At 44.5% G+C, this 24,447-nt stretch overlaps 1 protein-coding gene and 1 non-coding gene across 2 annotated transcripts in view; one reads left to right on the top strand and one right to left on the bottom strand.

Moving 5' to 3' along the window:
* The window catches only part of LAMC2 (laminin subunit gamma 2), a 68,295-nt gene that overhangs the window by 29,879 nt on the left and 13,969 nt on the right, over nucleotides 1-24,447 (bottom strand). The window contains exons 2-7 of the mRNA XM_052653946.1: nucleotides 16,196-16,384; nucleotides 9,041-9,176; nucleotides 6,637-6,735; nucleotides 3,186-3,322; nucleotides 2,260-2,382; nucleotides 480-669 (exon numbers count right to left, since the gene is read on the bottom strand). Coding sequence (XP_052509906.1) covers nucleotides 480-669; nucleotides 2,260-2,382; nucleotides 3,186-3,322; nucleotides 6,637-6,735; nucleotides 9,041-9,176; nucleotides 16,196-16,384 — 874 coding nt within the window. The remainder of the gene's footprint in view (nucleotides 1-479; nucleotides 670-2,259; nucleotides 2,383-3,185; nucleotides 3,323-6,636; nucleotides 6,736-9,040; nucleotides 9,177-16,195; nucleotides 16,385-24,447) is intronic.
* Nucleotides 22,192-22,263, top strand: TRNAC-ACA (transfer RNA cysteine (anticodon ACA)). The gene has a single exon. It is a non-coding gene; the product is annotated as a tRNA-Cys (tRNA).

Here is a 24,447-nt window from a genome sequence, read left to right as displayed (position 1 = left end):
ACTCCTTTTCTTTCCTTAGAAAGCTACTCCTCATTGTCACATCTTCTCGGTAAGCTTTCCTGCTGCTAAGTCGCTTCAGTCGTGTCTGACTCTGTGTGACCCCATAGAGGGCAGCCCACCAGGCTCCCCCGTCCCTGGGATTCTCCAGGCAAGAATACTGGAGTGGGTTGCCATAAGCTTTCCTAGAGCACTCCAGTGCGAGTTACTGATGCCTCCTGCATGTATTCAAAACACTTGTGTCCACTTCGTCTCTTACAAGCTGCCCTGTAATCATCAGTTTATTTTTCTCCCCCATTAGCCTGTCAGGGGCTTGCGGGCAGCAATCATGACCTGTCTCAGCACATAACACCATATTTGGTCCATAAAAGGTGCTCAAAACGCTTGTTGAATAAATGAATGATCATTGAATGAGTAAACAAAGGAAGCAGACTTCAATCACCGTTTGCTTTATTTGACTCACTACTAGTCTTTCTGTTTACCTGAACGTGTAAGTCTTGGTGATCCCACAAGGCAGTGTCTTGTCACGTGGCATCAAGGGAGCTGTGATCTGTAGACCAGCACCTTCCAGAATCACGTCATGGGCAGATGGGTGTCGGCCTCCCCTGTCCACACGGTAGTCAAAAGACAGGCTCTGCCCATAGCTCACCTGTTGATTCCCAAGAAATTTGGCTGTGAAACAGATCAAAAAGACTAGGATCAGCTGTGAGACTAGAGAAGAAAAGGAGTGAGCAGGTCTGCATGGATGTTGGCAATTTCTTTTGGAGCTCTGTATGATTCACCCATCACTCCCCACAAACTACTCTTTCAGAAGAGCCAGTTCATGGCACCGGACATGGCCATACTGCTATTGGCTATGAAGAAGGGTTAATTAATGAAATGCCAAAAGGGCCTCATTATAAGACAATTCCATCTATTACGTGATTCACAGCGTGGCCCTTATCAGTTCAGTTCAGTCACTCAGACATGTCTGACTCTTTGCAGTCGCATGGACTGCAGCACACCAGCCTTCCCTGTCCATCACCAACTTCCAGAGCTTGCTCAAACTCATGTCCATCGAGTCGGTGATGCCATCCAACCATCTCATCCTCTGTTATCCCCTTCTCCTGCCACCTTCAATCTTCCCCAGCACCAGGGTCTTTTCAAATGAGTCAGTTCTTCCCATCAGGTGGCCAAAGTATTGGAGTTTCAGCCTCAGCATCAGTCCTTCCAATGAATATTCAGGACTGATTTCCGTTAGGGTGGACTGGTTGGATCTTCTTGCAGTCCAAGGGACTCTCAAGAGTCTTCTCCAACACCACAGTTCAAAAGCATCAATTCTTCGGTGCTCAGCCTTCTTCACAGTCCAACTCTCACATCCATACATGACCACTGGAAAAACCATAGCTTTGACTAGACAGACCTTTGTTGGTCCTTATGACAGACCGATATGTAGGGATTCCCAGGTCTATCAGCAACAGTACCATCTGTCACGTAGTGCTTTCTAGTTTATAGAATACTTGCACAAACATCATCACACTCGATGGCAATAATTCTTGGAGTTAGTCATTATTCTTCCCACTTAATAGCTGAGGGAATTAAAGTTTGGAAAAGTTAGGAAGCCACCTTGCCCAGGAATCACACATTAGCTCAGGATATGAACCAGAAATTCTAGCCAGAAGGACTTCCCTGGTGGTCCAGTGGTTAAGACTTTGCCTTTCAATGCACAGGGTGTGGGTTCAACCCCTGGTCAGGGAACTAAGATCCCACATAACCTCATGGTCAAAAAGCTAAAACATAACACAGAAGGAATATTGTACTAAATTCAATAAAGACTTTAAAATGGGCCACATGAAAAAAAAAAAAAGAAATGTAAAAAAAATTTTTAACCAGAGCTTTTCCATCCAACTTTTCTGATTTTTATATTTTTAAAATTTACAATTGGTTTAAAGCTTTGAGAAATGCTTTGTCTTCACCTTTCCATCTGCTTCCTGATAGACCCACAGATCTGACCCCAGTCCTTATTTCTTGTCTTGGTGGGAAACTTAGAAATTTGCCATTTGACTGAAGCAGGAAGCTGCACCGGGATCTGACCACCTGGACACCCAGCTCTACTCTATTGGGCCGTGACTTTGTCAGTAGGACTGAAGCCCCAGTTGTCTTCTGGAGATGCTACTGCCCTGGACACTAAGTGATAAGATTTTCGCATTTTCTAACCCCATTCTTCTATCCTGACTTCCTAGTCTTCTAAGTTGTCTTCTACAAGAAGAATACCATACGTACCAGGAGCTACAAAATAGACAGGGTCTGATCGTCGTGCTGAGCTAAACACATCTTGATGGCGCTGTGACCATTGGAGCTTTGCAGGAAACCCATTTCTCTGGACAGCCTTCCAGCCATCAACATCTGGAACATAAGTAAAACCACTCTTCATTAGAACAAACCTTATCATGTATTGAGTTAAACAAGGCAAGACTTGATTGCTACTCACTAGCAATGAGTAAGTAACCAGTGGGTTTTCTTTATATTTCCACATTCATGCACCATCCTCAGAATTTCCTATGCACCTCTCTACTTGGTTTTTACCTTCACCTACTCCTGTTTACACCTGCTTTAACTTCTTGTCTGAGTCTGACTCTTGGAATAAGAGAACATGTTTTCATCTGCCTGAAATTTGCATTTTTATTTCACTTACATAAACACGGTCTGGCCTTAGTGACGTAAGAGGGTCCAATATGTTCAGAGAGAAACTCAGAGTTGAGATCATATTAATCTCCCATATTTTTAGAGTGCTTTGTAGCTTGGTAACTAATTTCACATAAATTAACTCATTTGGCATACATGAAAGAAGTAATACTAATGAATGTGAATTCCATTCCAAGACTTGTGTTAAGCCCCTCAATCCAATGATTCTTTTGTGGTTTTAAAGTACATTAATAGGAAATACAGGGAGTTGAAAATCTGTTCTCTTTTTAGTTATTTTTATAAGTCATTCAGAAGCTGGTCTGAGTAAACTGTTCAGATACAACTTTTCCAAGACACCAGGCTCTTTCTTATTGCCTGACAAAATAATGTACATTTAAAGCTAAAAGACAGTCATCCTGTTAAAGATGACTCAAGGACCCCATCCTGCAGACAGAAGTCTATAAGCACAAAGCCCTATACAGCAGTAAATAAAAGCAAAACACCTAGAAAACAGCATGCTTTACCTTGATGGAAGGTAGATAAGATTTTATGGACACTGTAGTCTCCAGAGCTTTGGCAGCTGGCTGAATGCCCGTAGCAAAAACACTGGGTACAGCCCTCAGGGTTTCTCCCATCCAGGTGATAGTAACCTGGTCGGCACCTGCAGGGGCATTTTAGAAATTGGGACAATTTCAAAACAAATATTCAGTAACAAATTATAGGTTATTTCTCATCCCCACAGAGAATATGGTGACTGATCATTTCTACTTTCTCTCCCACCCAGCCCATTAATTCCCAAGCGTGAGAAATACTCAGTTGCACATACCACTCTCACTCCCAGACCTCCTGATGGACAATCACAGGCCCCCATTAAGAAAGCAAGAAGAATATTCACTTTCTCTTGCTCTAGCAGAGCAGCAACACATTGGGTGTGATGGTCTGGAAAAGGTGATTTTTCCCATCCTTGGTAAGGAATTCAGTGGGCAAGATGGGGAGGGGTCAGGTAGGGCTGTGCAGAGTTGGCCCAGTCTTAGAGCAACTGTTTAAAGGGGGTAATAGGGTGGGAAGTCGGGACCAGCAAAAGACAGGCAAATGCCCCTGGGTTGGGAAAATCCCCTGGAGAAGAGAAAGGCTACCCAAACTAGTATTCTGGCCTGGAGAATTCCATGCACTGTATAGTCCATGGGGTTACAAAGAGTTGGACACGACTGAGCGGCTTTCACTTTCACTTCACTTTCATTGTGCAAAATCAGAAAGGCAGGCAAGCTGTGAACTGTAGATGCTACGTAAAACAGCAGTAAATACATGTCTTTTTTTTCTTCCTCTATAGATCAAGGGTTTAAAAACTCATTATAGTTTCTGTGGAGGAAAACTGCAGATTAAAAGAGATTAAAAAACAAGGAAAGAAGGAAGAGGGGAGGGAGAAAGGAAGGAAGAAGTGAGTAGGAGAAAGGGTGAAGAAGGTATGATGAAGGCAGGAACGGAAGGGGAGGGCGTCAGCAAAACTAAACACACAGCGCTTAAGGATGCACTTGGGAGATAAACTGTGAAGAACAGTGGTCACTTCTAGAAAGGAAGGAGGATATTGTGGGGCTGGTACTTTTTTAGCAAAGGCCAATTTCATAAAAAAAAGCAAGAGAGTTGCAGAAAAACATCTACTTCTGCTTTATTGACTATGCCAAAGCCTTTGACTGTGTGGACCACAACAAACTCTGGAAAATTCTGAAAGAGATGGGAATACCAGACAACCTGACCTGCCTCTTGAGAAACCTACATGCAGGTCAGGAAGCAACAGTTAGAACTGGACATGGAACAACAGACTGGTTCCAAATAAGAAAAGGAGTACATCAAGGCTGTATATTGTCACCCTGCTTATTTAACTTCTATGCAGAATACATCATGAGAAACACTGGGCTGGAAGAAGCACAAGCTGGAATCAAGATTGCCGGGAGAAATATCAATAACCTCAGATATGCAGATGACACCACCCTTATGGCAGAAAGTGAAGAGGAACTAAAGAGCCTCTTGATGAAAGTGAAAGAGGAGAGTGAAAAAGTTGGCTTAGAGCTCAACATTCAGAAAACTAAGATCATGGCATCTGGTCCCATCACTTCATGGAAAATAGATGGGGAAACAGTGGCTGACTTTATTTTGGGGGGCTTCAAAATCACTATAGATGGTGATTGCAGCCATGAAATTAAAAGACACTTGCTCCTTGGAAGGAAAGTTATAACCAACCGAGACAGCATATTGAAAAGCAGAGACATTACTTTGTCAACAAAGGTCTGTCTAGTCAAGGCTATGGTTTTTCCAGTAGTTAGTCATGTATGGATGTGAGAGTTGGACTACAAAGAAAGCTAAGCGCAGATGAATTGATGCTTCTGAACTGTGGTGTTGGAGAAGACTCTTGCGAGTCCTCCTTGGACTGCAAGGAGATCCAACCAGTCCATCCTAAAGGAAATCAGTCCTGTGTGTTCATTGGAAGCACTGATGTTGAAGCTGAAACTCCAATCCTTTGGCCACTTGATGTGAAGAGCTAATTCATTGGAAAAGATCCTGATGCTGGGAAAGATTGAGGGCAGGAGGAAAAGGGGATGACAGAGGATGAGATGGTTGGATGGCATCACCGACTCAATGGACATGGGTTTGGGTAGACTCCGGGAATTGGTGAAGGACAGGGAGGCCAGGCGTGCTGCAGTCCATGGGGTCGCAAAGAGTCGCACACACCTGAGTGGCTGAACTGAACTGAATTTCATATAATTAGCGTGGCTGACAACATTTGTTTTATGAGACTTTCTATTTCTCTGTTCTATTTTGAAATTTAAAAGGTTTTCAGAAAGTGACTCCTCTTGTAACACTTGAGCTATGTTTCACACCCCCACCCCAGTAGCGAAGAACTGGCTGAAAACACAAGCTAGGAATGTACCTGGCATTGCCTCTGCCCAGGTATAAGTGATTGGCCGCATGCCAAAGAACTGCTTTCTTTCTTTGAAGGAAATATGGGGGAAGGTTTTACCTCTGGGGCCCACCTCACAGCCCTCTGCTTACAACAGTCTCAGGGGAGCGAAGAGTTTTAAGTCCAGGCTCAGTTTGTATTTAAGGAATTTCCTGCAGCAGCAACTGGGAGTGGATCGGCCTCACTGTACCACCTGCCCCAGCGTGGCTCTGACATCCTCCCCCGGTTCGTGTATGTGCACATAACCACCATCCCATCTGGTCCTCGTCTGCACACAATGGTTATTTATGGCCATACGCTGCGGTATTTCCACTGACTAAGATTTTCCCAACATGTTTACTTAGGCCAGGCCTTCCCTGGGACTGAGTTGAGTCATGAGGCCTCATCCCTGCATACCTTGTACAGAGCACCTGGGACAGAGAGCCAGCTGGCCAGGGACTCCCCAGGGCCCTGTCACAGCATACACAGAGAATGCACCCAGAGCAAAAGCTTGGAGTCTAGTGAGATTTGGGGCCTTGCTTGCATTTTTAAAAAAATATTTATTTAGTTGACTGCACCGGGTCTTAGCTGCGGCACGTGGGATCTTCGTCTTCATTGTGGCAATGTAAACTCTTAGCTGTGTGACATGTGGGATCTAGTTTCCTGAGCAGGGACCAAACCCGGGCCCTTTGAATTGGGAGCATGGAGTCTTAACCACTGGACTACCAGGGAAATCCTTTGCTTTTTTTTTTTTTTTTAAAGACTAGTTTTTGCAGGACTTCCCAGTGGTTAAGACTCTGTACTTCCAACATAGGAGGCTTGAGTTCCATCCCTAGTGAAGGAACTAAAATCACACATGCTGCGCAGTATGGCCAAAAGATAAATTTAAAAAAATAATAATAACAAGGTCTAGTTTTTGAGGCCAGGGAGCAGGAAGAAGGTCATCAACATTGCTTAAGTGTCCCTTTTCCATGAACTGCATTCATGCTGGTTGTCAGGGGACCTCCTGCTGTGTCCAGAGGGCCACAGTTCACACAGACCTATCACAGCGCTCTCCCGTGACAGCTGGCTTGCAGACACAGCGGCCCGTGTCACAGGGCCCCGCGATGCCGGCTGGATCACAGTCACACTTGGAGTCTCTGGAAAGAAGAAAAAGAAAATTAGAGCTGTGTTTCCAAATGCTCTGAACTACACACATGAAGATCAGGCGCTCATAAGCAAATGTCACCAACTTGAGTCAATCTTTCATCTTCAATGAGGCCTCTCTTAGCTATTCTTATCCATGCTAATCTCTCTCAGACCCTTTAAGAATTCATCTGTCCATGCTACTAGTGCTACTCAAAGTGTGGTCTGTGGCTGGCAGCCAGTCCAAGAACTGTTTACTACCCACTCCTAGAAAGAGGAGGGGTTTGCCTCAGAATGTAAACCAAACCCATCGTGAAACTGTTGAGTTTGGTTGACTGTTTGCGTCAGTTGACTTAAACTTTTTTTATCACTTGTTTCTCTATTGTTTAATCCAGTGGTGTCTGCTTTCATCGCGGTTGATTCCACCTATTTGCTTCTTGTTCCTTTAGTTCTTTCTTCTGGTAGCACTTCTATTTCACATATAGTTCATACCATGCAATTCATTATTTAAAGCATACAACTCATTGGGTTTTAACTGATCCTCAGAGTTATGCAAACAGCACCACAACCAACTTTGGAACATTTTTATCACTCTAAATAGAAAGCCGGTGTCCTTTAGGAATCACCCTCATCGCCTTCCCCCAAATCCTAGGCAACCACTAAGCAACATTTTGGCTCTGGAGATTTGCCTGTTCTGGATGCGTCCTATAAATGGAATTGTACAACATGTGGCCTTTTGTGTTTTGATTCTTTCACTTAGTATGTCTTCAAAATCCATCCATGCTGTATCATGTATCAGTAGGTCATTCTTTGCATAGCTGAATAAAATCCCATCACATGAATATACTACATTTTGTTCATCCACTCATCAGAATGCACATTTGGGTTTCCACTTTTTAACTATTATGAATAATGCTAATTATTCATAGTAGATAATTTGTATACATTAATGTGAAAATTTGCATACAAGTTTCTGTGCAAATAATATGTTTTCATATCTCTCGGATGTATATCTAGGAGTGAAATTGCTATCAGTTTCACTGATTTTTTTTTTCTGGTTGCAAGACTTTCCTCAATGAAAAAAATCAGTATTTTCATTATTTAATTTTGGCACAATCTCCTTGTCTTGTGCAGACTAGCGCTTTGATGACTGGTCTCTGACTAACCAAAGCCCTGGTCTCTATCACCAAATTTGCCCCATAAGCATATGTATTTATCTCATGCATCTAAGACCAAGTTTGTTCTCTTCCCTACTGACCTGCTCCTCCTGACTGCCCCATGACCCCGTCAGATCCTGCCCAAACCTGCTTCTGACCCTAGCTGCCTAGATCGGAAGTTTGGATCTCATTCTAGGTGGGGAAGGAGCTAATGGAGGTTTGGAGCAGAGCCATGATGTCATCTACTTCACAGTTTACAAGGATTACTGAGGGAGACAGGGCCTGGGAGGGGTCAGGGAAGGCGGGGAGGGGAAGGGAACCGGGGATGGTGGTAACAAGGATGGTGCAGGCAAAGCTGGCGGGTGGGTCTCACATGGACAAGGGGTTGGAATCATGGGTGAAGATGAAGCGGTTTCTCTGTGGGCAGCCTTCTAGCCCATGGCTTCTCTGCCAAGCTCCTCCTCCCCAAAGTCAGCCCAGCACCTTGCTGGCTCTGCACCTCTACGGGCTGGCCATGTGACTTATAAGGCACGCTTCACCTTTTTCCAGAAAAGTAAGTTGAGGAGGACTAGAGAATGCTTCAAGCTAAAGGAGATTCAAATTATGCAAAAAGTTCTTCTACTCTAAATTCAATTATTTGTAACAAGTTCCAGGTTAAAACATAAAGGACTCTTAACTTCTGCCCTAGTTCGTCTATAGGAGGGGTAGTTGTCAGGGTGATGAGCATGGCCTCCACAGACAACATTCTGAGTCTGAGTATGAAGTCCACCAGCAACATTGGGCACCTTATTTATCCTCTCAGGATTTAAGTTTCTTATCTTTAACATAAGCATAAAACTTTAACAGAGTTTTTAGGGTTATTGTGAGGGTTAAATGAGATAACCCACACATAGTCCCCAGAAGACTTCCCTGGTGGTCCAGTGGCTAAGACTCCAAGCTCCCAATGCAGGAGGCCTGGGTTTGATCCCTGGTCAGGGAAGTAAGATATCATATGCCACAACTAAGACTCGGTGCAGCCAAAAAATAAATAAACATTGTTCTTAAAATGGTGTTTCCCTAACTCAGTTACTTAGTAACAGTTACTCAGTAAATGTGAGTGGTCCCTAATGTTGTCCGATCGCCATTAGTCACAGAGCAACCAGCGGTGGGCACAGGCACTTACAGGAGCTTCCGGTCTTGGGTGCACCCAGCATCGGTGAGGGTGTGGAAGCCTGGCAAACAGCGGTCACACCTGTCCCCTGTCACACCTGGCTTACAGCTGCACTGTCCAGTGTTGTCACATCGAGGGCTAAGAGAACCTATAACCACAGAGGAGGGGAAAGGAAAGAAGAAAAGGAACTGTTTCATTCATATGACATTAGAGGGCAACCATCACCATATGGGAGCTCAATAAATACTAAATAATGATCTTCTTGGAGAAGGAAATGGCAACCCACTCCAGTGTTCTTGCCTGGAGATTCCCAGGGACGGGGGAGCCTGGTGGGCTGTCGTCTCTGGGGTCGCACAGAGTCGGACACGACTGAAGTGACTTAGCAGCAGCAATGATCTCCTAAAAGAGATCAGCCCTGAGTGCTCATTGGAAGCACTGATGTTGAAGCTGAAACTCCAATATTTTGGCCACCTGATGCAAAGAGCTGACTCATTTGAAAAGACCCTGATGCTGGGAAAGATTGAGGGCAGGAGGAGAAGGGAACAGCAGAGGATGAGATGGTTGGATGGCCTCACTGACTCGATGGCCATGAGTTTGGCTAAACTCCGGGAGTTGGTGATGGACAGGGAGGCCTGGCTTCTGCAGTCCATGGGGTCACAAAGAGTCAGACACGACTGAGCGACTGAACTGAACTGAACTGAACTGAACTGAATCACCACGACCTGCTGCCTTGGGCAATGCTTTCACATCATTGGGATATGCATCCACCACTAGGGAAAATTCTGACAGCCAAGGATGGCTTCTTCAGGGAAAGAAATGGAAATGACTCCTGAAAGCATTGTTATTTATATATCTGCTCTGGTTTCAACATTAAGTCATTTGTCAAATCCTTGAGATCTTAAGAAGGAACATTTGTGAATGAGCACATGAGCCTCCACAAACACAGGATGCAGAAGTGAGCCGCCTTCTCCCTTATCTCTGGCAGGCAAACAGCATCTTTCAAGGGTCAGTGCTCACATGGTATGATTGCAAGAGTAGAAAAAAGCCTCTTAACCAAAAATATCTCTACCTACCTGGAGCGGTAGAAATTCTCACCTTTGGAGCATCACCTCTTGTGAGAAGTGAAGACCCTGTGCATCTTACCTGGTTTGGAGCACTAGACCACTTTCCTATGATTAATTGTTTATAGATATGCTCTATAAAATGACCTCTCAGACTGTTGCTGAAAGGTGAGAGGTGCTCAGGATGACAAAGTGTGCTGTCCTGGAATCCAGCCACCCTTAGCACCTCCCCTTCAACCACCCCCAGTTCAAGCTTCCTCCTTCTCTCACCTGGTCCCTACCTCCATCCTTGACTCCCTACACTCGATTCTCTTTATAGAAGGCAAAGTGCTCCTTTCCAGTGGAGTTTGAATCATATGACTGGTCTGTTTAGGTCTTCTGATGGGTCCCTGCTATGAGTGGAATAAAGTGCAAACTCTGTACCATGCCCTACAAGCCTCGACCTCTCTTGCCTCATCTTCTGCTCCTTCACTGAGGTCCAGCATCCTCGCTCCCCTCCCTGTTCCTGGAATATGCTGATTGCTTCCCTCCTCAGGGCATCTGCACCTGCTGCTTCTTCAGCCTGGAACGTTCTATCCTGAGAACGCACCCTAGTTCACCCATTCTCAGCACTTAGTCTTGATTAACTTCTCTAGAGAAACCTTCTCTGACTCTCATGTCTATACTATTCAGCCCACTGCTGCCTCCGTCCTTAGCCCTGCTTACTGATAACTCCATCAGCTTGCGCTCCCTGCTGAATTCCCAGTGCCCGAAGCAGAGTCCTAGATGCCTGTTGCATTAATTAACCCTCAGGAAGGAGGAGATGGCTATTGTGAAAGGAGGAAGAAGCCAAAAGATGAGGTAGAATGTGGTTCACCTACTTGATAATTTCCCTAAGGCTGGCAGTATTATAAATAATACTAGATTTGAACTGTGATAACCAGGCTATCGGAGAAGGCAATGGCACCCCACTCCAGTACTCTTGCCTGGAAAATCCCATGGACGAAGGAGCCTGGAAGGCTGCAGTCCATGGGGTCACTGAGGCTCGGACACGACTGAGCGACTTCACTTTCACTTTTCACTTTCCTGCATTGGAGAAGGAAATGGCAACCCACTCCAGTGTTCTTGCCTGGAGAATCCCAGGGACGGGGGAGCCTGGTGGGCTGCCGTCTATGGGGTCGCACAGAGTCGGACACGACTGAAGTGACTTAGCAGCAGCAACCAGGCTATTCATAATCTATAAAGCCAACAGAACAATAACCAGTTGCTCCTTCTTTCTCCTAATCTCTTACTTGACTGTGAACTTTTAATTCGCTTATAGATACAAGTCAAATCAATAAAGGTGTTTGGCTCTGTGTCTATAGCCGCAGGTGGAACATGAAATAAACTAGTTACATTCACAGTTAGAGTCTGTGATTGTCTCCATGTCAATATTGCAAGGCTTGAAAGGACCCTCAGTGACAAGAACACAAACTACCTTTTATGCTATGTGTGAGACACTAAATTGAGCATTATATATATATTAGTTCACCATACTTATTGGTGAATTAAGAGCTGATAAGATATCAAATCCATTTGTGGATCATCGGGAGCACTCAGAGGATCATACCGGGAGCAGATAGCAAAAGGAGGGGAAGGCACCTCGGGTGGAAATTGAATATCACTGATTAAGCAAAGGGAAAGGGTGATCAGAGTTGGGAGAAGTCTCAGAATAGTGGAAGCCAAGGGAGGAGAATCCCAAAGAGGGTTAAGGGAGGAAGAAGATGGAATAGTTTCCAATATCTAAGACAAGAGAGCACTTAAGATGAGAGTGAGGAGAGGCCACTGGGGTTGGCGTTTAGAGACACACAGTAGACGGAGCTAAGGAGGTAAATTCCTGTTTAAATTTATACAGTTTAATTATTTAAACATAAATGAGTAAATCTGGGACCCAGAAACATGGTTTTTTTCTCCATTCAAATTAATGGAAATTATGTTTTTAATTTAAGAAAACTCTCCCCCAGGTCTCCCACATTGTAGACAGGCACTTTACCGTCTGAGCCACCAGGGAAGTCCAGTTTAAGAAAACTCTCCCTACAATAGTTTTTCAGAAGAAACTCTTACTAGTCCATTGCCTGTAGCCTGCCAGGCTCCTTTGTCCATAGGATTTCCCGGGTAAGGCTACTGGAGAGGATTGCCATTTCCTTCTCCAGGGGGTCTTCCCAACTCAGGGATTGAACTTGAGTCTCCTGCACTGGCAGGTGAATTCTTTACCACTGAGCTACCTGAGAAGCTCAAACTAAAATATGTGAAGTACCTAACTCAATATCTCACATATAGTAAGTGCTCACAAAAGTAGTTTATGCTTGAATCTTCTAGGCCTCCTTCAAGCCTTGCAAAGTTGACATGGAAACATGTACAGGCTCTTACTATAAACAGGATTGATTTATTTCATGTTCCCAAACTTCCAAAATAATAGCACTGACTTTTCAAAGTATCTCTTTAAAATAAAAATACCTGTCCCAATTCCTATATCATGAGCTACTCTTAGGGATTGGGAACAAATGGGTTTAAAGGATAGATGAAGAAGAGCTTCTTGTTTCAAGTGTGTCCCCAAAAAGCACTTCTGGACTTAGGTAGTACTGTCTACATGCATTAGAGGACTCAGAAACATATTCTAAAATGACTAAGAGAGCTTGCTTCCTTTTGAGGATGCTTTAAAAATATAGACACTTGCATTTTTAAATAGCACTATTATTATTATTATTCAATCACTGTATTTAATAATAATTAAATTATTATCTAAGACATGTTTCAAAACAATAACTCAAATGTTATAGTCTGAGTAATCCACTGCATGGCTTGTACATATTAAAAAAAAATAAAATGAAGAGAACAAACCCAATATCATTAATGTCTGCGCAGATCTCAAGAACTTAGGCATCAGGGGAGGAAAACACAAACACACAGTGAATTTCAAAGTATCCACAGAAAGTTATCAGGGTTACAAGAACTGAGGATAATTCAGCCCTGTTCAGTTCAGTTCAGTTCAGTTCAGTCGCTCAGTCGTGTCCGACTCCTTGTAACCACATGAGTCGCAGCATGCTGAGCCCCTAAAATCATCACCTAAAAATAAGTCTAGTTGGTATATTTAGAAGAAACTGGTGTAACATCCAAAATCTGTGACCATTTTGGGGGTTATAAATGCTGTTGGCTTCATTTGCCATGCATACAATGGAAGCTTTTGGTAAGATGAATTTTTCTGCATTTGAAATTGGATATACAACAAATTCCCTTGGGAAGTTATATTTTGAAAGTGAAAAATACCCTCTGGCTGATGGGGAAACAGAAATCACACAGAGAATTAAATTCTTGTTACTGATTTTGTGACCTGTGCAGCCAACAGTTAGCCGGAGATGGCACACAGTGGGGACAGCCCCTGCCACCAATGCACCACTCAGGCCTCGACAAGTTCCATCACTTCCCACTCTAAGCCTCTGTTACCTCATTTGTAAAATGAAAATAATAGCGCTGTCTTCATAGGGTTATTTGTGAAGATTAAATTAATTAGTGGATGAAAGTGTTTAGAAAAGTGCCTGGCACAGAGTAAGCGTGTAATTCATGTTAACTATTAATATCATACAAGACATAAATCATCACTGGGCCCCACTGCTTCCTACTAGGCTGTTCACCCTGAGTCCAAGATATCTTTTCCCCCAAAGAAAAGAAAGAACCAGGCTCACTGTTGCTGGGTAGCAACAAACTACAGAGTGGGAAAGAGCCGGCGTGGTAAAGCCTCTTCGCCGTCTCGCTTCATGATGCAGGCTCCTTGTCTACTCCCAGACTAATAGCCTTGTCTTCAGGCCAGGCTTTCCAGCTGAGCCAATTACATTTCTCATCACATTCACGCTGATTATTTTCCTGGAATGACCCAACTCTAGTGACTCACAACAAAGCCGCATCACCTAAGGGATACGATCTTGTCAGAGAGGTTAAATGCCCATTAAAGTGAAATCATTTTTCTTTTAATTTTTCTTTGGTTCAAAGGGAGAATTACTAAACCCCAAAGATTCTGGATGCTGAGTCAAAGCCACAAAACTGAGCGAATCTGACTCAAACCATATGGTAGCAGCAAGTCTGGTGAATCTGAGAATGATGGCTGGCGTATGGGTTTGTATTACCATGGGGTCACCCCAGTTTTCAAAGCCTCCCCGACGCACGCTACTTGCAAGACATGCCTGGGCCAAAGCCTGCCCATTTTTAGATTCTTTCAGCTGCTGCTAAGAATTGGCTTCACAGAACTATACTGAGTCATAAGGCTATACCTTTTTGGTAAATTAACATTGATCACATTATACTATTAAGCACTTTTTGGCAAAGAGAAATAGACATGCCAAGGAAGAAAACAGACAAATAAGGTAGCTTTACAAAGCCAACTTTAGGGACTTTCCTAGTGGTCAGTCGTTAGGACTCCCCACTTCCACTGCAGGGGGTACTGGTTCAATCTCTGGTTGGGGAAATGGTACCACATGGTATGGCCAAAAAGAGTTGTTTTTAATTTTTAAGTCCCAAATGTTTATCTCTCTCTTCCTCTTTATATTTACTAACTTGTCTTTACTGTCCGCTCGTGACTATGACGGTAAAGAATCTGCCTCAATGAGGGAGACCCCAGTTCAATCCCTGGGTTAGGAAGAGTCCCTGGAGAAGAGAATGGCTACCCACTGCAGTATTCTTGCCCGGAGAATCCCCGTGGACAGAGCAGCCTGGCAGTCCACAGTCCTTGGGGTCGCAAAGGGTCAGGCACAACTGAGCAACTAACACTTTTCATGATGACCTCAGCACGACACGTGCGTCTGTGTACACCACCTATAGTTCTGAGAATACAGCAGTGGGTGATACATTTAAAACAAGAACAAAAACAGGCTCTCCTATGAACCAGCCACCCTATTAGGTCTTCTTTATTGTTCTATTTTCTCTTGCTCACAACCCTGTGAAGGATTCTAATCTACCTCTTCTGTGTCTGTCTCTTTCATCAGCCTCACTTTATCTTGCCAGCACCCGGCATAGCACCAGAAACAAATCTTTCTAATCTCTTATTTTTGAGAGGTTGGTCGAAGGGATAGTTATGGAAATGGAGAACTATCACTGGACAAATACAAGCTTCTTTGTGGATAGCCATTTCCTTCTCCACGTCAAAGACTGTCATCTGCTGGGAAAAGTCATCGGGTGCCTCTCTTGGGGCTGGAATTCCAACTAATGTGCCCTGAAGACCACAGCTGGTTCCTACAACCTAGCCTTAAGAGAAACATGTTTCCTTTCAGACTGAAATTGCTAAAAAAAAAAAACAAAAAAAAACAGTGTCTAGTAGATTCCCAGTTGTTCTAGAAAATTTTTAATAAACTTTATTTTTAGAATTATATGTTCATATGTTGAAAGGAAATTATTAGTTTTGCAATGTATTTTTCTGTTCTGTTTGTTTACTTTTGCCCGTGCCATGGGGTACCTTAGTTCCTAGTCCAGGGATCAAACCTGTGCCCATGCACTGGGAGTACTGTGGAGTCTTAACCACCGGACCAACTGGGAAGCGTCTGTTCAAGAAAACTGAACATCTGCCTCTTGGTCTGCTCTCTCTCTTTTCCCCTGCCTCCCTCCCTCCCCTTTCTCTCCCCTCCCCTCCCCCTCCCCCCATTCTCTCCCCCCTCCTCCTCCCCTCTCCCCTTTCTCTCCCTCTCCCTCTCCTTCCCTCCCCCCATTCTCTCCCCTCCCCCTCCTCCCATTGTCTCCCCTCCCCCTCCCTCTCTCCCCATTCTCTCCCCTCCCCCTCCTCCCATTCTCTCCCCTCCCCCTCCCCCTCTCCCCATTCTCTCCCCTCCCCCTCCCCCTCTCCCCATTCTCTCCCCTCCCCCTCCTCCCATTGTCTCCCCTCCCCCTCCCCCTCTCCCCATTCTCTCCCCTCCCCTCCCCCTCCCCCCATTCTCTCCCCTCCTCCTCCCCTCTCCCCTTTCTCTCCCACTCTCCCCTTTCTCTCCCTCTCCCTCTCCTTCCCTCCCCCCATTCTCTCCCCTCCCCCTCCTCCCATTCTCTCCCCTCCCCCTCTCTCTCTCCTCCCATTCTCTCCCCCCGCCATTTCCCCCTTTTATCCAACTACCTTTGGAGTTGCAATTGCAGGGCAAACAGCGGTCTCTCTCCCTGTGTCGGTAAAATCCTTCCCTGCACCTCTCGCAGTGAATGCCCCCAGTGTTGTCACTGCAGTGGAGGCAGCGGAATCCATTTCCTGTCAGTCTGTGAAGTTCCTGATCAAAGATGCATTGCCTGGACTTCCCATTGCAATCACAGACTAGGGATTGGGGGAAAAAAAGAAGACATCGTCAACAGAAAACAAGTCAGGGCAATTCTCCTAGGTGTTCTATTATTATTATTATTAATAAAAACGATGCCCAGGGTACTACATAACTAGTTTAAACTGCTCAGTGGCCAAAGGTAATGGGGTGAAATTGGCCGCACGATGATTGAGTTCTCAGTTTACCTAAAGGAAGTGGTGCTGGAGGAGTGTTGCCTTGGAGAACACAAAACAACGTGCGGTCAGGATTGCCAGAATGCCAGACCCCTCAAGACAAACCAAAGCTCTAATATTACGTATTTTTATGTGAAAAGTCCTGGTTTAAATATATGCAAGGAATTCATTATTAAAATTCTGTGAAACCCCATAGCACAAGTCTATGGGCTGGAGAAGATCTGAGGACTGCTGGGACGTGCACTCTGGCACGACTGTGAAACAGCTGAAGGTGTTATCCGTTCAAGACCGATAGCATCTGTCCTTCCAGTGATGGTCAAGGCTGAGGAGCTAATTTTTTAAAAAAATTTACTTTATTGAAACACAGTGACTTGCAGTGTTATATTAATTCCTGGTGTTCAGCAAAGTGATTCAGTTATACATACATATATACATTCTTCTTCATATCCTTTATTATGGTTTATTACAGGATATTGAATAAGTTCCCTGTGCTATGAGTAGGACCTTGTTTATCCACTTGCCTCTGCTAATCCCAAACTCCCAATCCATCCCTGCCTGACCCAGCCCCCTTGGCAACCACAGATCTGTTCTCTCTGCCTGTGAGTCTGTTTCTGTTTCATGGATAAGCTCATTTGTGCCACATCTTAGATTCCACACGTAAGTGAAATCATATAGTATTTGTCATTCTCTTTCTGACTGACTTCAGTCAGCACGATAATCCTAGGTCCATCTGTGTCGCGGCAAATGGCATTATTTCATTCTTTTTGTGGCTGAGTAGTGTTCCGCTGTATGTGTGTGGATCACGTCTTCTTTATCCATTCATCTCTTGATGCTCATTTAGGTGGTTTCCATGTCTTGACTACTGTCAGTAGTGCTGTCATGAACACAGGGGTTCATCTATCCTTTTAAATTACAATTTTGTCTTGGTATATGCCCGGGAACAGGATTGTTGGATGACATAGCAACTTTAGTTTTTTGAAGAACCTCCATTCTGTTTCCCAAAGAGGCTGCACCAATTTACACTCCCACGAACAATGTAGAAGTGATCTCTGTGCTTGAGGAGCTAATATGACTATCTGGACAGGTATTTCCTCCCCTCTCACTGTGCCATAAGGGTCTCTCCCAAAACCAGGAGTCAAAAAGAACCACAGTCCCATTAAGAAGGATTTTCCCCAGGTGTCTAGGAAAGTATACATTGTGCATGTTCCAAAGAGACTTGTGGGGTGACTAACATGTCCACGCAGGACCGGAACAGCCAATGAGTTAACAGGGGAAATCCTTAGCGTTGTACCTGGCACACGGCAGACCCCCAACAAATATTTCAGCCACAGTTTGGAAAAGATGATGAGCCTAAAAGAACGGTATCAAGTACCAGTTCTGCTACTTCCTCAGGCAATCACTTCCACTCTCTGAATCTTATTTCTTTTATAAATGTAGGCTGCATTTTCTACCTCCCTGGATTGTCGAAAAGGATCCCACTGAGAGAAAAAGATCAGGTCCTTCGTCTATGCTGTTTCGTCCCTCACTCACAGGAGAGAGGTATTGCCTCAGATGAGAAAAATGCAGCGCACAAAGGTTAAGTAACTTGACCCAGTGGAAAGCTGGGATTTGAACCTCTGTCTGTTGCCAAAACCCACTTTCTTTCCCCCAGAGACACTGTCTCTATTGGCCATGCAACCCTAGTGAGAACTTGTCTCTGGCAATGTCCAGGGCCGTGACTTACCCTGGGGACTCATTTTAAAAGTCAGCAAATGTAGCAACATGTACAGAGCAGCTGCCTGTGCAGGCCTTGCCAGCTCTGGCGGAACAAAGGTGGCAACGGTGGCTAAGTATAGCTGCCGACCTTCTTAAAGGACTTCCTTGCAATAACTCCTAAAACTCATTCTGTTGCTCCTGTGGGTGCCCCTAATCTGAGCAAAGTCAAGAACCTCTATCCAGAGACCAGCATGTTTCTGGGACTTTACATTCAGCAGCTCAGTTAATTCTTGCAATAACATTTTAACATGGGTTTAATAATCCTCATTCAACAGATGAAGAAATGAATGCATAGAGGGGGTAGGTGTCTCACCTCAGCTCACACAGCTAAGTGGCAAGGGTGTAATTGCTCCCAGGTGTGTCCAATCACAAAGCTCTCACCTTTCTATGTTAGTCTTGTGTCTCAAGACTCTGGTCTGCTACTGTGTGTAGGTATTCTTCCTATGACTCCCTCATGGCGAGTTATTCAGCCTCTTATCCAGTTCTTCCTAATCTGGCAAGATGTCCCATCCCTCCTGAGACAGCTCTGGTTGTTACAAATTATTTGTATGCAATTTTATTTTTTTAAACTATAATTTTTCATTGTTCCCCCTCCTTTTCTCACTCATCTGCTATTTTATTTATTTTTGGCTGCACTGGGTCTGCATCGCTGTGCACAGGCTTTCTCTAATTGCAGTGAGCCTGGGCTTCTCACTGTGGTGGCTTCTCTTGTTGCAGGGCACAGGCTCAGAGGCTGTGGCACACGGTCGTAGTTGCTCCGAGGCATGTGGGATCTTCCCAGACCAGGGATGGAACTCATGTCCCCTGCATTGGCAGCAGAGGATTCCCTGGTAGCTCAGACGGTAAAGCGTCTGCCTGCAATGCGGGAGACCCGGGTTCAATCCCCTGGTCGGTAAGATCCCCTGGAGAAGGAAATGGCAACCCACTCCAGTACTCTTGCCTAGAAAATTCCATGGATGGAGGAGCCTGGTGGGCTACATACAGTCCATGGGGTCGCAAAGAGTCGAACACGACTGAGCAACTTCACTCACTCACTCATCCACTGAGCCACTGGGATGTCCCTGCAATTTTAAATGTGCCTCTGTCCCTGTAATTTTATCATGCATTCTGTTCTTCTGCGGAAAACAACAACAACACATACACACACACCCAATCTCTTCTCTATTTATCGACTCATCAGACATTTCTCACATTTACATTTACAAGGTGCTGCATCAGCCAAGCCCTTGAGTATCTGAAGATAGGACCATCTTCATCTTTAGCCTTCTCTTCTTCAGGTTAAGCTGAAGACCTGTCACGTCCAGAACTTTCAGCCATTTCCCAGGTCACGATTTCTAGTCTCATCTTGACTCCTTTCCTAGGAACAAACTCTCATTTTCACTACCTTTCTTTAAATGACCAGAATTTATTACAGCTCTTCAAATGTGGCTTGAACAGCTCAGCTTACAGCAGGATCAGATATTTTAATTCCACGGGTGAGCCTAACATTTCACTAAACTCACAGCCCATGAAGTTTGCATTCAGTTCAAACTCCCAGGGCTTTTTCACAGAACTGATGCCAAGCCGAATCTTTCCCAACGAATGTTTGTGTAACGGATTTTTCTGGATCTCCAACAGATGCGCCACACAGCTGCCATGTGCTGTGAAATTTCTGCCGAGCAGCTCATTAGGCATGAACAAGAGCTAAATCCACCAGCCAACGATCCTTGTGAGGCTGTCCAGTTGGATCCCACACTGAGCCAGTGCCCTCCCTGCCCTGGATGACCTTTGGGAACAATCTCGAAATAATTTCAAACATCTCATTGCTTTTTTAATTTTCTGCTTTTTGTGTGGTCTCTGTTTTCTTTTTTTGTATTTATTTTATGCTTATTCTGTTTATTTATTTGTCTGCACTGGGTCTTGCAGGAGCTTCGATCTTTGTTGCAGCGTTCGAACTTCTAGTTGCAGTTTGTGGGATCTACTTCCCTGACCAAGACCCGGCTGCATTGGGAGCGTGGAATCTTAGCCACCCAGACCACCAGGGTGGTCTTTTTTCATTCAAAACAAACATTTTGCTGGTAGAAGTTAATTTCATTAGGAAGTGATGTATTTTTAGAGCATTATTTTAAAAATAGAAAGCCCCATTATAATCTTTTTTTAACCATTTCCCTTTCCTTCTGTCCTTTCTGCTTTAAAGCTCTGTTATGAAAGAAATGATGTTCTTCCTTTAAAATTCACAGCCTTTGATGGAGACACCTTCATATAATTCCAGTACAGGAGGCCTTTAGGTAGCATCTCTCCACTCTGGAACTCTGCAGTAAACCTTTTGTAAGCTACCCTCCTCTCTCTCTGTTGGGCTTCTCTTTAAGCCTAGGGTTATGTACGTTTCCCAGGTGGCTCAGTGGTAAAGAATTCGCCTGCCAATGCAGGAAACGCAGGAGACATGGGTTCAGTGATTCCCTGGAGTAGAGGAAATAGCAACCCGCTCCAGTATTCTTGCCTGGAGAATTCCACGGACAGAGGAGCCTAACAGGCTATAGTCCATGGGGCCACAAAAAGTCAGACGTGACTGGGCACACACACCTATAACACATTTTAAAACAAGAGGAAACTCTAAAAATGTTTTTTTATTATACTTCCTTTTTTTCTGTTTAGCCTTGTTTAGCTTTAAATCTGTTATAGACTTTTTTTTAAATTTTTGTTTTGAAATCTACTTGCTATTCTTCTAAATTTGGGGCCAGCTGTAAATTTTCTAACTATATTGTCTAGTTTCCATCAGGGAGCCTTGACACAAAAGCCAGTGATACAAGTATAAAGATGGGGGTCTTGGACATGTCCTGGGTTCACTGGGAATCATTTGTCAAACCCTTTCATCCAACAAATATAGACTGAGCATCTATGTGCCATACCGTTTTCAGGAATTTAGCGGTAGCCGGAAACCAACAGATGGTACTACACTGGTGGTCCAGCAGCTAAGAATCTGCCTGCCAATGCAGGGGACACAGGTTCCATCCCTGGTCCTGGAAGAGCCCACATGTTGTGGAGCAACTAAGCCCACGCAACGCACCTACTGAGCCCACACAGCTAGAGCCTGTGTTCTGCAAGAGAAGCTACTACAATGAGAAACCCATGCACCAAAATGAAGAGTGGCCCCGGCTCACTGCAACTAGAGAAAGCCCACGTGCAGCAATGAAGACCCTGCACAGCCATAAATAAATACATTTTTTTAAAAAACCAATAGCTGTCCAAGACTTCATGGAGTTTTCACGATACTTAGAGGAAAAGACATACATTTCATTCATTCATTTAGCTAAGTATCACTTCACATCTAACAGGGGCACTGTCCTGGTACTCGAACACTGGGCTTTGTGAGCCAGCAAGATTTCAATAAAGGGAATCATAATGTTTTATATGGGCGTCCCTGGTGGCTCAGCCAGTAAAGAATCTACCTGCAATGCAGGAGATCTTGGTGCAATCCCTGGGTTGGAAAGATCCACTCGAGAAGGAAATGGCAATCCACTCTAGCATTCTTGCCTGGAGAATTCCAAATAAGATATTAAATATATACTTATTTAATATATATTGGGCTTTGTCACATACGCATCTCGGACATGTCCTTTGTCTCATACAGTTTTCCTCATTCTACCATGGACAGGTATAGGTCCAGGATCTGGCATTAAGCTATTACTGTATGAGAAAATACAGAAACAAATCAGACTCAGACCCTGAACAGAACTGAAGACTTATAGGGTCTAGGAATTAAGAGTGGCAGGATCTTTCTCCCTGTCTCACCGATTCTGTATCACAGGAACCAGGTCCTACCTACTACCCTTATTTGACTATTCATTTCTATGGAACTCTTTCCAAATTAGGGACATCTTTTCAAGGTTTTGACTTCCCTGGTGGCTCAGATGGTAAAGCGTCTGCCTACAGTGCAGGAGACCCGGGTTCAATCCCTGGGTGGGGAAGATCCTCTGGAGAAGGAAATGGCAACCTGCTCCAGTACTCTTGCCTGGAAAATCCCATGGACTGAGGAGCCTGGTAGGCTACAGTCCATGGGGTCGCAAAGAGTCGGACAAGACTGAGTGACTTCACTTCACTTTCAAGGTTTTGTCCTGTCCCCTCACCATCCCCTCACTCCACCCCCTCCCCCTAAATCCTTGCCCTGTCAGCAGGGATGCTCCCCAGGAGCTAAAGAAAGGAGATTCAGCAAGTTCACCTCAAGCCCCGCATAAGCCGAACATGCCACTCAGACTTTTTTGCATTTCTTTCAGTCTAGGAAAACGTGGGTAGTAATTGTGTCTGACTGCAATGTATCCTGCTTCTTTGGCACTTAAGCATTTATTATCATAATAACTGTAATAGCACACCATTGCTGACCCTCAAGGTACTTCTTAGAAAAGCCTGAAGGGCAGCCAGAGGCAGGCTGATCCACCCCCCACTCCCCACGCTCCCCACCAGGAAACACAGTCCAGGAGCTGCAAAGTCTGCAGACCGCCTCGGGCCCACCTAACACTCCCACCCTCACTCAAACACACAAATCCAACCGGTTGGGACAGGAAGCTCGGGGCCAAAGGCTGTTTCCAAGCTGTATCCTTCAAAGAATGAAAGGAAACTGGAAATATTTCCTAGGGTTGTACTGGGGCAAGGTCTTGGAATAATCAGCATCAGGGGCTGCAGTTCATCAAGACCTCATTTTAAATTCTTCAGAGGAAATGTTGAAAGCAATTACGAGAACGGATCAACAATTTGGCATTCCTGTGACCACTGGTATACAAGCAAGTCCTCTTTCTATTGTTCTAAACATAAAAAACGCGGCTCTGCTTTTCACCAAGCTGATCTAATTTCCACCTTCATATGATGGACCCTTGTGCTTTTTAGTGCTCTAACAGTAACAACAAAATTTTAAATCCAAACTCCTTTCAAAACCCTCTAGATCTGGCCCTGCTGACCTCTCCACCTTGACCTTGGTCCTCTTTCTATCTCTTGTTCACTGGACTCCAACACATAGACCCTGGCATGCACTAATCCTGGGATGCACAAGCTATTTCCCTTTAGGCCTTTAGGCTTGCTGTTTCCTTTGCCTGGGCACTATCTGCTCCCACCCTCTCTGAACTCACTCGGCAGAAGAGCAATCTTAGGAACAAAAATTAGATGGCATTGGTCCATAGTGATAACCAGTTAAGAGCTTCTCTTTCTGATTGCCCACAGGTCTTCATCTCCATCTTTCTCACGGCACTTGTCACTTTCTATCCTGAGTCATCCCTATTCGTGTACATGACTAACTTCCTCTATAGCACTTCTCACTTTCGTATCTGAGAAAAGGAATATTACTTGCCATATCAGTAAACGAGCAAGTCACAGTCATTCATCAGAGATTACAGCCCTCCAGTGTGAGCCAGTGAACTCTAAAGGATCTCAGGAAGAACACCTGCCATCTAGAAGCCATCAGACTGCAGCCACTCCCTATGCTGAGCCCTAAGGAAAGGGAGCTCAGGATGTGAAAACAGGATACTGGCCCCAAACAGATGAGGTGCACATCAAAGGAATGGTCTCAGTGAGTCCTGACTCTTGCATCTTTCCATACATAGAAAAGTGCTAAATTCCTTAACATGGGATATCTGGTTTTCTTTAGTTAAAAAAAAAAAACAAAACAACAACAACCTTTTGACATTCTGGCTACCTGCCCTTTGTTACAAAATTTCTATATACCTGCTCCTCCCACCAACCCACCCACCCACCCCACCTCCTGGGAGCAGTTCTCTCAGGATGACTTGAGATGCTGCCTCCTGGGTTTAAATCCTAAAAGATTCCATGAAATAAAACATAACTCTCAACTTTTAAGTTGCGTGTACTTTTTTCGGTCGACATAGCCCATCGTACCTAGTACAGGGCTTGTGACTGTGACTGTTAGAGGAAAGGCTGGCTGAAAGGAAGGATGGATGGAAGAACAGACAGAAGAAAGGAAAGAAGGAAGGCGGTCTGATTCTAAGAAAAGCCAAACAAGAACGGGAACACAGAAATTTCTCAGGACTCTAGGGACCCAATATGAAATTTTCTCAACATCAGTACATAAAGTTTTCATTGTCTACATATAAGGCATTCAGTGTTAAAAAAAAAAAAGTTAATGTTTGTACCCCCCAAAATAAAAA

This window comes from Budorcas taxicolor, chromosome 16 (genome assembly GCF_023091745.1).
Source record: "Budorcas taxicolor isolate Tak-1 chromosome 16, Takin1.1, whole genome shotgun sequence".
Classification (NCBI taxonomy): Eukaryota; Metazoa; Chordata; class Mammalia; order Artiodactyla; family Bovidae; genus Budorcas; species Budorcas taxicolor.
This window is presented reverse-complemented; position numbering and strand designations above follow the sequence as displayed.